The sequence below is a fragment of the Nymphalis io genome, chromosome 1 (genome assembly GCF_905147045.1).
Source record: "Nymphalis io chromosome 1, ilAglIoxx1.1, whole genome shotgun sequence".
Classification (NCBI taxonomy): Eukaryota; Metazoa; Arthropoda; class Insecta; order Lepidoptera; family Nymphalidae; genus Nymphalis; species Nymphalis io.
In genome coordinates, this window is record NC_065888.1 from 11,624,765 (window position 1) to 11,638,402 (window position 13,638).

At 30.0% G+C, this 13,638-nt stretch overlaps 2 protein-coding genes across 6 annotated transcripts in view; one reads left to right on the top strand and one right to left on the bottom strand.

Moving 5' to 3' along the window:
• LOC126772352 (solute carrier family 12 member 6) overlaps positions 1-13,638 on the bottom strand; it is a 337,172-nt gene that overhangs the window by 198,864 nt on the left and 124,670 nt on the right. The window lies entirely within an intron of this gene.
• The window catches only part of LOC126772434 (monocarboxylate transporter 9-like), a 29,749-nt gene that overhangs the window by 7,674 nt on the left and 8,437 nt on the right, over positions 1-13,638 (top strand). The window contains exons 2-5 of the mRNA XM_050492808.1: positions 2,147-2,273; positions 10,586-11,008; positions 11,399-11,747; positions 12,061-12,208. Of these exons, the coding sequence (XP_050348765.1) occupies positions 2,147-2,273; positions 10,586-11,008; positions 11,399-11,747; positions 12,061-12,208 (1,047 nt within the window). The remainder of the gene's footprint in view (positions 1-2,146; positions 2,274-10,585; positions 11,009-11,398; positions 11,748-12,060; positions 12,209-13,638) is intronic.

Sequence of the window (13,638 nt, forward strand, 5' to 3'; positions counted from 1 at the left end):
CTAACTGCGGGACTAGTCCACAAATTCAAAGTCGCTCAGCGTGCTATGGAGCGAGCTATGCTCGGAGTATCTTTGAAGGATAAGATCAGAAATGAGATTATCCGGAAAAGAACCGGAGTCACCGACATAGCTTGCAAAATTAGCAGGCTGAAGTGGCAGTGGGCTGGTCACGTATGTCGTAGGACCGATAGCCGTTGGAGCAGACGAGTCCTAGAGTGGAGACCGTGAATCGGCAAGCGCAGCGTAGGGCGCCCTCCAGCCAGGTGGACCGACGACCTTAAGAAGGTGGCGGGCACCAACTGGATGCGGAAGGCGGAGGACAGGGAGCTTTGGCGCACCTTGGGAGAGGCCTATGTTCAGCAGTGGACAACGATTGGCTGTTGATTGATTGATTGATTGATATCTTATAAACATATTTATTAATTTGTTAGATAAATATATATGTGTTATTTATGTAACAGAATGATATCATGAAAAGTCTTATCTTTTTATTATACTGGTTATAATTCATCTGCGTGAGAAAAATTAAAAATATCATAATATTAAAACCAAATAAATTAAACTTAATTACTTTTACGACTTACAAGATGCATCTAGAATAGAGTTGCGAACTGTCTTGATTTTTTTAAAAGATTTATTTGCTCTCGGTTCACTTAAATTATTTATTAATCTTTAAAATTTATATTTAAGATAAATTATATTTAATTTAATGTTATTTTAATGCTTAGTTCGTTTTAACGAATATAATGAGACCAATTCTGTATAAACAATGTTGAAAATCACCGAAGACGAATCGTGAAATATCAGGGAGTGATATAATGTGACTAATAAAATTATGATATTTTGGATACATATATGTGATATACATATCAGCTTGAAAAGGTTTTCGAAGTTGTACGAGTGAGATACGAACTGAGCTTTTACGGAATAACACCGCTGAATATGTCAATAAATAGTTTGTTTTATTTTATTTTTTATGTTTTATTACTTAATGTAATGTTTTGAAGAGTTAAAATAGATTTAAATCTTTATTTTTCATAAAATACACAACGTCACTTAAATGGAAACAATGAATTAAAGGAAAGCGAAGTAATAAAATAAAACGATGAGATATAAATATCTATAATATTATTATTTTCTATTTCTATTTTTCTTTATAATATTAGGCGACAAGTTTTCTAATGAGAAGGATGTTATGAAAGTATCAGCGACAAATAACTAGAACGTAAACAAAAAGCTTTCTAATTAACATAACGGTGTCAATGGGAACGCGTCTAAGTGGAATTTTTTTGAATATGATTAAGATTAGACTGTTGATTATATGCTTATGATATATGTTTATTTAATTAATCCGAAGCAAAAATATAGCCAACTCAGTGGTAAACAAAAATATATTTTTTCCATTCAAACTGGTTTTTAATGAGATATAAAAACGTTATTAAAAAGACCTAAATTGTAAATATGCCCAATTAATTAGAGAACAGAAATTATTATCTTATTATCTTAGTAAACAGCGTTACAATTCAATTTTGTACAATCATGAATAAGTATAATATAAGGCTATAAAAGACCTGTCTAGGTTAATACCATTTACTCATCAGATATTCTACCGCTAAACAGAAATACTAAGTAATGTTACGTAGCGGTTTGAAGGGTGAGTGAGCCAGTGAAAACGATCTATTTAATTTCAGTATAAAAACGAATCAAGAAACGCTTAATACATTTTTTAATTAAAATAAGGAACTTCTGCTACATTATTTTGTACTCCCTTAGTATTAAAAAGTTTTATATTTTTACGTACGCACCTAAAACATATATAAACTTGCTAAATCTTCCTTCAATTCATTGAATACGAAGCTAAAACAAATTAATACCATTTATTTAACATAAATGCGTAATGTAATAAGATGCGTCAATTTTGTTTATTCGTAGATATAATTGTATGATAACGTAAAATATATAATAATCATTAAATTAAAATTACAACTATTTAAAAAAATCTTCATGTGAAACTTCATTAAATATGATTGAATTGATAATTATATATTTATTAACTAATTGTCACTTTATTGGTGTATTAACGATCAAGCAAGTCTAAAATTGCATACAATATGTAGTGTAAAGTACATCTTATTTATTGTTTCAGATCGCTGGTACAGCACACCAACCGGTCTTTGGGTTTATATACAATGACTTTCTCGACGAGCTCGGCGTTGGTACAGGCGCCGTGACAGTAGTGTACGGAGTGTTCCAAGTTACACTGGCCATTGCTGGTGAGTTTCACTTTTAATATGACAAAATAAATTAAAAACCATAATGCAGAAATCGATTAAATTGGTTTGTATTTTTTTTGACAAAAAACTTGGAGTTAAAACACTCTTTTTTGGCACCTTCGCATTTTAACTCTCAAAATACAGTCAGGCAGAAGTAAAACGCTGTCAGAAACGTTGCGCTAAATTGGGCTACATATTACATACTTGAAGTTGTATTATAAACACTGCTTGGACTAAGACAGAACTGCAAATACACATCGCGCAATATTTACGTTCGCGTATTAAATCCATATACGGTTTACATGTTTGTATCAAACCAGATGATTATTAACCCGCGATTTTTAAATTGCGATTTCTACAATAATATTAAGATTAAAAGTGTCACGGAAATGCGAAAAGACCAAAAGTTTTTTTCGCAGTACTGGTTATTAAGGTTAATTAAGAAACTGGATGACACCTTAAATTTATTTATGTCAGTAGTACGTAAGCTCAAATAGGCATGATGACTGATTTTGAAATAACCTTCTATAATGTAAGTACACGTCTACTATTACTGAAAATAATTTTATTTCAGTAATAAACTAACTGTTTACGCAAATAATTGCATTTTCATTTACCTATTTTGAATTTCGCTCGAAAACACCCGCAGGTGTCATGGCGCCTGAACGTGACGTCACTTCATAGTAAACGTTGTATTGTGTCTATACTCAACGAAGAAAATCAGAAACTATTGCGTATTTCCTAAGGTTAAAAATGAATTCCAAATTTTACAAGTGATGTGCGGTCCCTCTGTGTAAAAATACATCAATATCAACACCATCATCATCCCCATATGATCGTGAGGATCTTAAATAAACAAAATTGAGATTAATATACGAATACATAAGGTGGCAATGGACAAGGTTTTTATTAGCTTAAAATAATCACCTGAGATTAGGTGTTTCATTTGAATATATAGAGGCAGAGATTCATAAAGATTTATTATATGTTTATAATATATTTAGATTTATAGAAGTATTCGTAAATAGGTAAATTCACAAATTCAGTACTATTGGAGCTAAATGAAATAGTCTTAAAAATTCTTACTGGTAACAATATAAGGGCTCTTCATCTGCGAGTAATACTAATAGTAATATAATAATATTGTATAGCTAGCAGAGAAAAAACTATGATAACACTAAAGATAAATAAAAATGTACTTACAAGGAAGTTTTTACATTTCGAAATTCAGATGAACAAAAGTCTTTATTTGATGAAAGAAACTCTCCTAACATCAACAAATCAATCCTGGGCAAATTAAAGGAGTTTGCCTTAACAAAACCTTGTTCCGTCATTGACTGGTCTTGGATGTTTTATTTTCTTAACAAAACCCCGAGTAACCAACGACTCAACTAATTAAATGATGCAAAATTAATTTTGAAACGCGTAAACACGACAACTGTTCGAGAGAAAGGGTTATACCTTATGTTATGTTATATGTTTTTTGTCTCGAACTGTTGACACAAAGGAGTGACGACATTCGCTCTGATTGGTGTTTCAAATAAAATGGCTGATTGCAGAATTTTATACTTTTGTTTTATTAAAAATCTTATTAATCTCAATATGTATATTAAAATGGGATCATTTTTTAGAATCCTTTTAAAATAGTTTCTTCTGTAAAATCATTTATTTTTTAATTTTTTAATACTGTCATCATGCCTATTGTCGCGTTAGCTTTATTATACTAATTGGGACGCGTGCATCGCCTTTGGCACACGGTTTAATGAAATGATTTTTGATAATCATTTTTGTACGGCGAAACATATATCTATTACATATTTCTTCATTACATATATCTATTTATCCGATAGTTGAAGTGTGTTTTGTTGTTGTAAAATGTAATCATTTACAATTAAATTAAATAATATAAATTTCAAAGTTTTGAATGTATTTCATGATTTTTTTATTTTATATACATTAAATGTTACGTCGTCTGTTTGAAAAATTAAAAAAATATATATAATACCAATCAACTAATAATATAATTATAAAATAATATTAAATGCATTATATAATATGCTTAAAATATTAAACATATTTAATTTACGGAAGCTTTGGTTTAAAACATACACATAGAATGCTTTGTTTTTTTCTGATATTTTTTTTTCCTTCTGCACACCTGGTGCAGGAAAAAATTTATTTAAATGAAAAGCGATATGAATAAGCATGCTTTATATTTAGTTCTCATTTGACATGTTTTTGTATCTCTTTTGTTTCAAGTATATATTATTAGGTATAAATAAATAAGTATATATTATTAGGGTATTATAAATATAAAATTCACAGCAGAATTTTAAATATAATTTTATCATTTTACCATTTACTTGTATTTAACAATGATAGAAATATTCTTACTATCAGTTTTGTCGGTCTCGTAGAAAATTATTCGAATTATATATTTGTTAATTATTGTTTTCAGATATGGTGTCTTGTAATGCTTGGTTAAGCCACTCATTATGTCATTACTTGCACTTATTATATCTTACATTATTAACTAATTATTTTAACTGCAGAAACTATAACAGCAGTTGCTGCTATGTTATTATTTTAATTCAGAAACATTTAATATAAATATATTCTTAAATGTTACTTGTACCAAGCTTTCTACATTCCTGTTTGTTTATGTTATGTTTTATAATAATAATTACCTTTTATTATATTTTTTTTCAATATGACGTCTATTTACATACGTGCACTGCTACTTAAAAATAGTGACAATTTTTTATGCCACATTTTTTAACATTATCTAAGGAAAGGAGCCCCCAAGTATATTCAAACAACAAAACTTCGCCAAGTATTTATATTAGTTATTATAGAACATATATAATTACCAAATACTCTTATTTCTTCCTACATTATTTTTTTTTTTATATTCGCCGGGAGGGCAAATGACTCTACTTTTAATAAACTTAATTATGTTTATTATTATTGCGAAAATAAAAGTGTTTAACCAAAAAATGATTATAAAATTTTTAGTTTCATATACTATTCATTTAAAAAACAACTTGTTCGGCAAATGTTTCATTTTACAAACCATCACTTTACAGACATTTATTTTACAAATTCTCCTTACAAATAATTTCTGTTATATTTAATTATTTATAGATATTTCGTTTAGTATTTTGATTCTTAAAACCACATTATATACATACGATTACGGTTAGAATATGTTTATAAATGTAAAAATATATGTGTGCTTTAGTGAGCATACACATATGTATCTCCCTACCTATCGATATTACTCGTACGCCTCACTGATCCCGAGTATTGCCAATTTTTACGATTCACGTGTCGTGGGAAAATTTCGATATTCGAACTTCTTGCGAACCATATCACGTAACAACCGATGCCTAAATATCGCAATTTTCAGTTCATATTATCGATAAAATACCTTATATACAGGTCATCATATTAAAATAAGAAATATGTATAAATATGGAAACATTATTTCACTATACATCATACTGTATTAATTGTAGTTAAATAGCGGTTCAAGCAATAGTTTCCACAAGTCATGGTTCAAACGAAAGCAAGCACCACTAAAATTCACAGGTGATTAAAAAAACATAAACCTAAACTCATTATCGACCAAATCACAGCAGAGCGTGGTGGTGAAATAAGCCCCAGAACTTCTCATCGATAGAGAACCGTCAGTGGTGTGTTTTTTCTATTAAAATATTATTATGATAATTTTCAGATATGTTTATAAAGATATTTATAAAGAGCCATTGGTTAGAACGCGTGAATCTTAACCGATGATCGTAGGTTCATATCCGGGCAAGCGCCACTGAATTTTCATCTTAATTTGTGTTTTTATAATTTATGTCGTGTTAGACGGTGAAGGAAAACATCGTGTGGAAACCTGCATGTGTCAAATTTCAGTGAAATTCTGCCACATGTGTATTCCACGAATTGGAGCAGCCTTAGCCCAGCAGAGAGACATTCACAGGCTGTTACTGATATAAATGTATTATTTCCTACTCATTGGTTGTACTATTTAATGCAGGCTTCGTGCAAGCCGCCTGAGCACTTCTTAATAATGTTGTGTTCCGGTTTGAAGTGTGAGTGAGTCTAGTTGCAAACACAACTTCTTAGTCCCAATGTTTGCTAGCGCATTGGCGTTGTATGGAATGGCTGTTGGTGACCAATATGATCAGGTATCCCATTCGCCCAGTACGCTTGCCTATTCGAAATTTTAATTTTATTTCTGTTTATTAACTTATACATAAATATATAATCTTGTCCAAAGTTGGTTAACTTTTCTCTTAGTCAAAGCCGAATATCAGTTTAGTTACATTAAGTGTTAATGGAATTTCGGTGTCTATGTTGACAGTGTCGGAAGATCGCAAAAACAGATTTAAAATCCACTGAAGTTAGCAACAGGTAGCGCTGGATAGATCTATAATACTTTTTTCAATCGATACTCTGATAGCTTTATAAGAGATAAGTTTACTATTAGGATCTTAACACGTCATATCATTTTCAGTTTATTCACACGTACCTGTCAATAATTAAAATTAAATTAATAATAATTTACTTTATATTTATTATATTCATATTTTTCATAATGTCCGAAATGTCTTTTAAAAAAAGGTTTTATTAAAAAGTAAATCACTATGATAATTTTAATAATGCTTAATATAGGATATTATAATAAGGATTAATAAAAACGAAGTATTAATAAAAAAATATAGTGACTTAATATTCTCGCGCTATAATAATTGTATCCAGTGGTCAAACACCTTCCCAATCCACAAACATACCTTATTTAACTAGAGACTTAAGTTTCGGATGAGACTTAATCTTCTGAGTTATTTGGTTATCTTAATTTTGTTATGTAACATTGAAGTTAATATTATTTTTATTAAAATTATCGTCTAAATATCGTAGACAATATGCAAAGACGGTGTAATCTTTGGGTTTTAATGAAGATTATTTATTATTTTTCCTATCAAGCTTTACACATACTTATTGTTTGTCAAATTAGACACTACCACCGGTTCGAAAAAGAAATACCTTAGAAGAATAGGCGAAAGGAACTTAGCGGCAGTTTTTTATCATATTGTAATTTACTGGTGGTAGGGCTTTGTGCAACCTCGTCTGGGTAGGTGTCACCCACTCATCAGATATTCTACCGCAAAACAGCAGTACTTGTTATTGTTGTGTTCCGGTTTGAAGGGTGAGTGAGCCAGTGTAATTACAGGCACAAAGGACATAACATCTTAGTTCCCAAGGTTGGTGGCGCATTGGCTATGTAAGCGATGTTTAACATTTCTTACCTAGATAATGGCTATGGGCGTTGGTGACCACTTACCATCAGGTGGCCCTCGTCATATGCTCGTCCGCCTTCCTAATCTATAAAAAAAATGATTACAGTTTTTCAGTATTAAAAGAAATAACTAGGAAACGATCGTTTCATTCACAAGGTGCGCTATTATTCATAAACTCACTAATTGTATAATAATCTTTTGCACCCATGCGTTTTAAATTTAGCAACTAAGGCATTTTTACCGTTTTCTTTAGCAAAGGCAATTTCAAAAACAGAGGTCCATGTATATATTACTTACTTTATTATATGTTTACGACTATTCAAGGTCGATTTGGAGCGGCAACGGTGATTCTACCAGTTTAGCAATCAATAATATTCAATGTTATTTTTTTTTATCATGTGCATTTTTGATTTTATAATATGCCGAAAAGCATACTTTTTTTAAATAATTTTGAATACTGAATGTAATGTGGGAAATAGGTTTTACACATAACATTACATTAAATAAACACTTATGATTTTAATGATAAATTAAATATACCACCGATATATAAATTACATATTAGTTATGTTTATTGATTTTTTTTTCTAACATTATGTCTAAAAAAGGTTTGTGTCGATAAACAGGATACATTCAAATGAATGATTGGACACTATCGAGTATTATTATATTTAAAATATGTACTATGTTATAAAAGCAAACCAAGAGCTTTTTACATTAACATTTAAATATATGCATAACAGTGTATATTAATGCAGCAAACTATTTTTTTTTCGTGTCAAATTTCGTTAAAAAAACAAACGATGTGCGTTATCGCGAGTGAAGTGTTCTGTACAATTGTACAATATTAAGAAATCACATTACTAAACGAGGCTGTATGGTGTACTACATTTGCCTTTTAATAAAAATATAATTGTATATGACAGTTATGATAACTTTTATCAGAAAACCAATCAAGTTCGATGTCAAATAGTACTTTTTAACTGTCAATTATATTAATATGAATTTATATTAATATTGTATGATAATGAACTTTATAGAAAATCGGGTCTAATGTTACTTAAATGAATTACGCTTTAACTTAAAGGAATGACTCACATTTCAAAAATAAAACCAATTTAACGGCGACTCAATGGTAGTATATATGTAATAAGAAGTGCTTAAGGCATATGAGAAAATATAAGTTTTTCTTTAAATATCGTATTAAATCAAATAGTTTCGTATAATAAGAGGAGTATCTCAAATCATATCAAAGTTTTTAAGGGAGCATTTAAATTAGATATTTATTAATTTTACACTAAACGAGGAACCTAAAACGATTACATTGTAAGGAAATGAGAATTAAAAAATAATTAATTATTTAAAAAGTTATATAAATGCAAAGCTAAAACAAGTTAGATTAAATTAAGATAATCCTGTTTGGATTCAGATTGAATATTTATGAAACATGTAAATTATTTGTAGAGATTTATGTATGTTATGGGTATAATTTGATTAAATATATATTACTATTTAAATAGTCTTCTTGCTATATAAAATTAAGCACCAACTGGTTTCGCGAATACAATCAGCATATCGTTAATTTTCACGTGCACAAATGCTGACCGTCTTATGAACGCTTGCGTCCGAACTATCGAACATGACCAAATGAATTGGACCACTTCGTAATGATGTCTCAAAATGTGTTTTAAATCAAGACAGTAATGTGGTGTAGGCAGCTGGATTTTTATAACATATATCAAATCAAGATATGTTTATTCAAATAGACTATATAAGTAAGTATATAGACTAGTATAATAGACTTTATAAGTAAGTGTATCCGATCCGCTATGTATATGAGATTGGTATGTGGGATATGATTTGTTGCGGAATGAAACCCGGTAATCAATTTAAGTCTATTTGAATGGTTTATTTAATTTGATTTTTATTTTTATTCAACGAATATCGAATATTACTTCATAATAACCTTTATAGATAACTAAAATTTTATGATTTACTTAAAAGACATAATTTTATAATAAAAAGAGATAAAACTGAAAATAAAATTAACAAGCTAAACACACATTTTATACAAATTATAGTATATACGCTGTTCAAAAGATTGTACCTACTGTGGCATTACATGACCAGGATGCAAACCTTTCCGAATTGCTTAACTCAGGATTTGAGCTAAATATTAACTGTTGGGTCACCAGAATTCTGGACAAGTTTCTTGAAAATGTCTATTAATGTTTTTGGTATCTGATCTGATCTGTATCACGGACCTAAAGTTTCAAAGCCTAGCCATATTATATATAATGTTTATATATAGCGCTATACGATATATGACATAACAGATATGGCCATGAAAAGAACATATACTGTCAGTTCTTGTAACTAGTAAGCATATGGATGGAAGTGTTTTTGAGATTTTTAAAAATGTTTGTATCTTCTTAGAACCGGATTCGGTCGAAGGTTGAGAATAGAGATTAAAAAAACCTTCTGTTGGGCATAAATGTTAAGGTGAAGACCAGCTTGGAATTTATGCGACAACACTATAATTTATTACGTAAGAAAAATTTTTGAAAAATTTATATTTTAGCATTCGTACCGAGATAACTTTACTTGTGGTAGGGTTTTGTGTAGCCATAGCCCATTTGAGCAGGTATCAGGCACTTATCAGATACACTACAGCCAATACCCAGTATAGTTGTATTCTTGTTTGAAGAGTGATTAAACCAGTGTAACTATAGGCACGTAACATCTTAGTCTCCAAGTTTGGTGGCGCACTAATGATGTAAGGAATAGTATAATATTTTAAGAGTGCTAATGTCTGTAGGTAGTGCGTACTTCCAAAAATAACAATAATAATAGGTAGTATATACTTGTAATGAGCCCGATATTAAAAGAAAAATAAAATATTATTAATCAAATCTATAGTTTTGTTACCTATCCTAGATATAGATCCTATATAAAATGTTGCAATGTTAGAAAATTAACGGTTTGTAATTTCGTTTGTTTCAGGTTTTTCATCGAATATCGTACTTAAGAAACTATCACTGAGGCAAGTCGGGCTTATCGGTGCGTTTATTTACACATTAGCCTCGTTCCTAGCTATATTTGTGACTTCTACAACACAATTAATTGTAACGAATGGGCTTCTTCAAGGTCTAGGAATGGGTCTTCTTATTCCAGTATCCTATACTAGTTTCAACAGTTACTTTACAAGGAAAAAAGTGCTTTATTTAAGTTTGTGTAAGGCTTCAATTGGATTGATAACGATGGTGTATCCGTTGTTTATAAAGTTTACCATAACGGAGTACGGGTTTCGAGGGACGTTGGCTATCCTTTGTGCAATTTCCGCTCACAGCATATTCGGTGCTCTAGTCATGCAACCTGTGCAATGGCATATGGTTAAAAGAATGAAGTCTTGCGAAAAAATTGTCCGTAAGTATAATCTTTATATGTTTCGTGCGTAAGGCTACAGACATTAGCTATTATTGAATTTGTTCATGTAGTACAACTAAAAAGATAAATGTTTGTACTTATACGTTTGTAAAATAAAAAATATATACTCAGTTGGAGTTCCATTTTCAAGAAATTTTAATAAATAACAACTATCCTAAATGAGGTATTTTATAAAAATGTTTCATATTTATACACGATAATTAATAGTAAATATGTCTAAAATTAAGTTATAAATATAATTTAAATATGTCTAAAATTAAGCTTATGCTTAATTTTAGACATATTTAAATTATATTAATGTTCAAGATTAAGCTTATGCTTAATTTTAGACATATTTAAATTATATTAATGTTCAAGATTATCTTGCAGTTATACCACCAACGCCGGCTTCTGAAGATAACGATAACAAATTCGACTTTTTAAAACCCAACAATATCGCAAAACAGGACACAAAATCGGTGCAAAATTTATATACGAAAAATTATGAAGATAAAAAAGAATCGGGATTGTTATTCATTCCAAAATTAACAGATTCAAGAAGGCTCAGCATTCCTGTAGTTCTGATCCCAAGCGATGCAAGAACAGATAGCAAGTTCAGCTCTAATGACAATGTATATTTAGAGAACTTGTTTAAGGCCGCTTCGGTATCCAGTTTGGGCAACTTTGGTAACATTGTCGTTGAACCATTGCCGATCATTAAGAACAAGGAAGGCAAGTGGTGAGTTTGATTTATTAAATTCCAATTTAATTTACAAGTCTGCAAAGGAGGATGCAACTCATAAAACAAATATCAATACTTTGTTGCTGTTTGTGTTTTTGTTTGAAATGAATTTACTTTTCGTATTTTGATTTCCTACTTAACCATCTATCCATGAAAAACATATAAAATTTATTCTTCTTCTCTATACTTTCTCAATTTTTCTTCGCTTTTTCTACTTTACTCTCTTCACAAAAGTCTACAAAACAATAAGTTCATAAGGACATTTTTTATGTGTGAAAATTAGTTAAATTATAAAAATCTCTTTTTTTAGGCAAACAATTGCAGAATACTTAGATTTAACGCTTTTAAAAGATTTTGTTTACGACAACATAATATTTGGGATGGCGATGACATTTTTTGCTGATTTAACGTTTTTCACACTTGAACCACTTTTCCTTGACAAGAATAACCTTAGTAAGGTAAGTTTCGCTTTAATAATATGATTAATTATATATTTTCCATTAATTTCTTTTGCAGGTTCTCTGGATGTAATGTACTATATTTAGTATTGTATTTTAAAGTAGCGACAACTGTATTTCTTCTTCTACTGACTTATTTGCTACCGGTCCTTTTCGTTAAATGTTCTGAACTGAAATAAGCTTCGCATATACCTTTCAGATTAGATTTTTAAATGTGAATGATTTTTTTGAAAAACTTTAAAAGTATTAATAATATGAAATTACTGACATCCGCCCACGTCTACGGACGTTTGTGAGTTAGTTAGTTGAAATTGACCTTTTCCTCCAGGTTTTAGGTTGTCTCTGTATTAAGTTAGAAATAAGGCTATATTTACTCCAAATTTCGTTTAAATTCATTCAGTAGTTTTTGCGTGAAAGTATAACAAAGATCTATCCAAACTTTCGCGTTTATTATATATGTAGGATAAGGCAACTAAAAAAAATATTATGCAATCTTAAAAACGTAGTAACTAAATCAGCAAATCCGATATGTATAATTCTTAGACAGACAGTCTCTTTATTGAGCAATGTAATTTTTAATGGAGCAGAAACCCTAAACATAAAACAATATAGCAATTGAAGCGTATGTTTATTCCAAATTTAACGCAAGTGAAACCGCGGGGCACAGCCTATCGTATATGAATTTATTGCATAGCATATCAATATCTTAAGGGTAACCTTATTCTATTGTTTTTGAGTTAATTTTAACTTTTAATTTAGTAATCCATATCGTTCGTGTATTGTTGCTACTAATATCATATACCGTATTAATATAATAGTTTCAAATTAAACTTAAAGCTACCTAGAGTTCGTATATCAAATTATTTGAATTGTATCTCAAGCGTATGCCTATCGACCTATTACACAATATTATATAATTTCAAAAACATCGAACAATCAAAACGAGCATTTATTATATCATAATTATAAAATCAGTCAAGCCCATTAAACATGCCGTGGAAATAAATATTGTATGTTTATTTATAAAATACGATCCCAACTTAATATTTTATTCGTGTGTAAATACATCGCACCAGAAGCATTAAAAAATACATACATATGTTGGACTTACTTTTACACTCATTCTTCGCTCGTCGTCGATTAAGTTTTAGAGATTTTTTTTATGAAAATGTTATTAAAAATTACATGCTTAATTTCTATGCCAAACTTTATTGGATTTCGTCCAGCCGTTCGAACAATTGAATTACAAATATTCACACGCAGACTAGGTGTATTTGTAAAATCACTTGTTTCTCGCCGCCCGCATGTTGCTCGCGTATTCAGGCAAGTCCTAGGTACCATATGTCCTTTTTTGTAAGCATGACTATGTGTGTGTGTGTGTGTGTGTGTGTGTGTATGTATAATTTCAATTAAGTGGGGTACTTAGGACG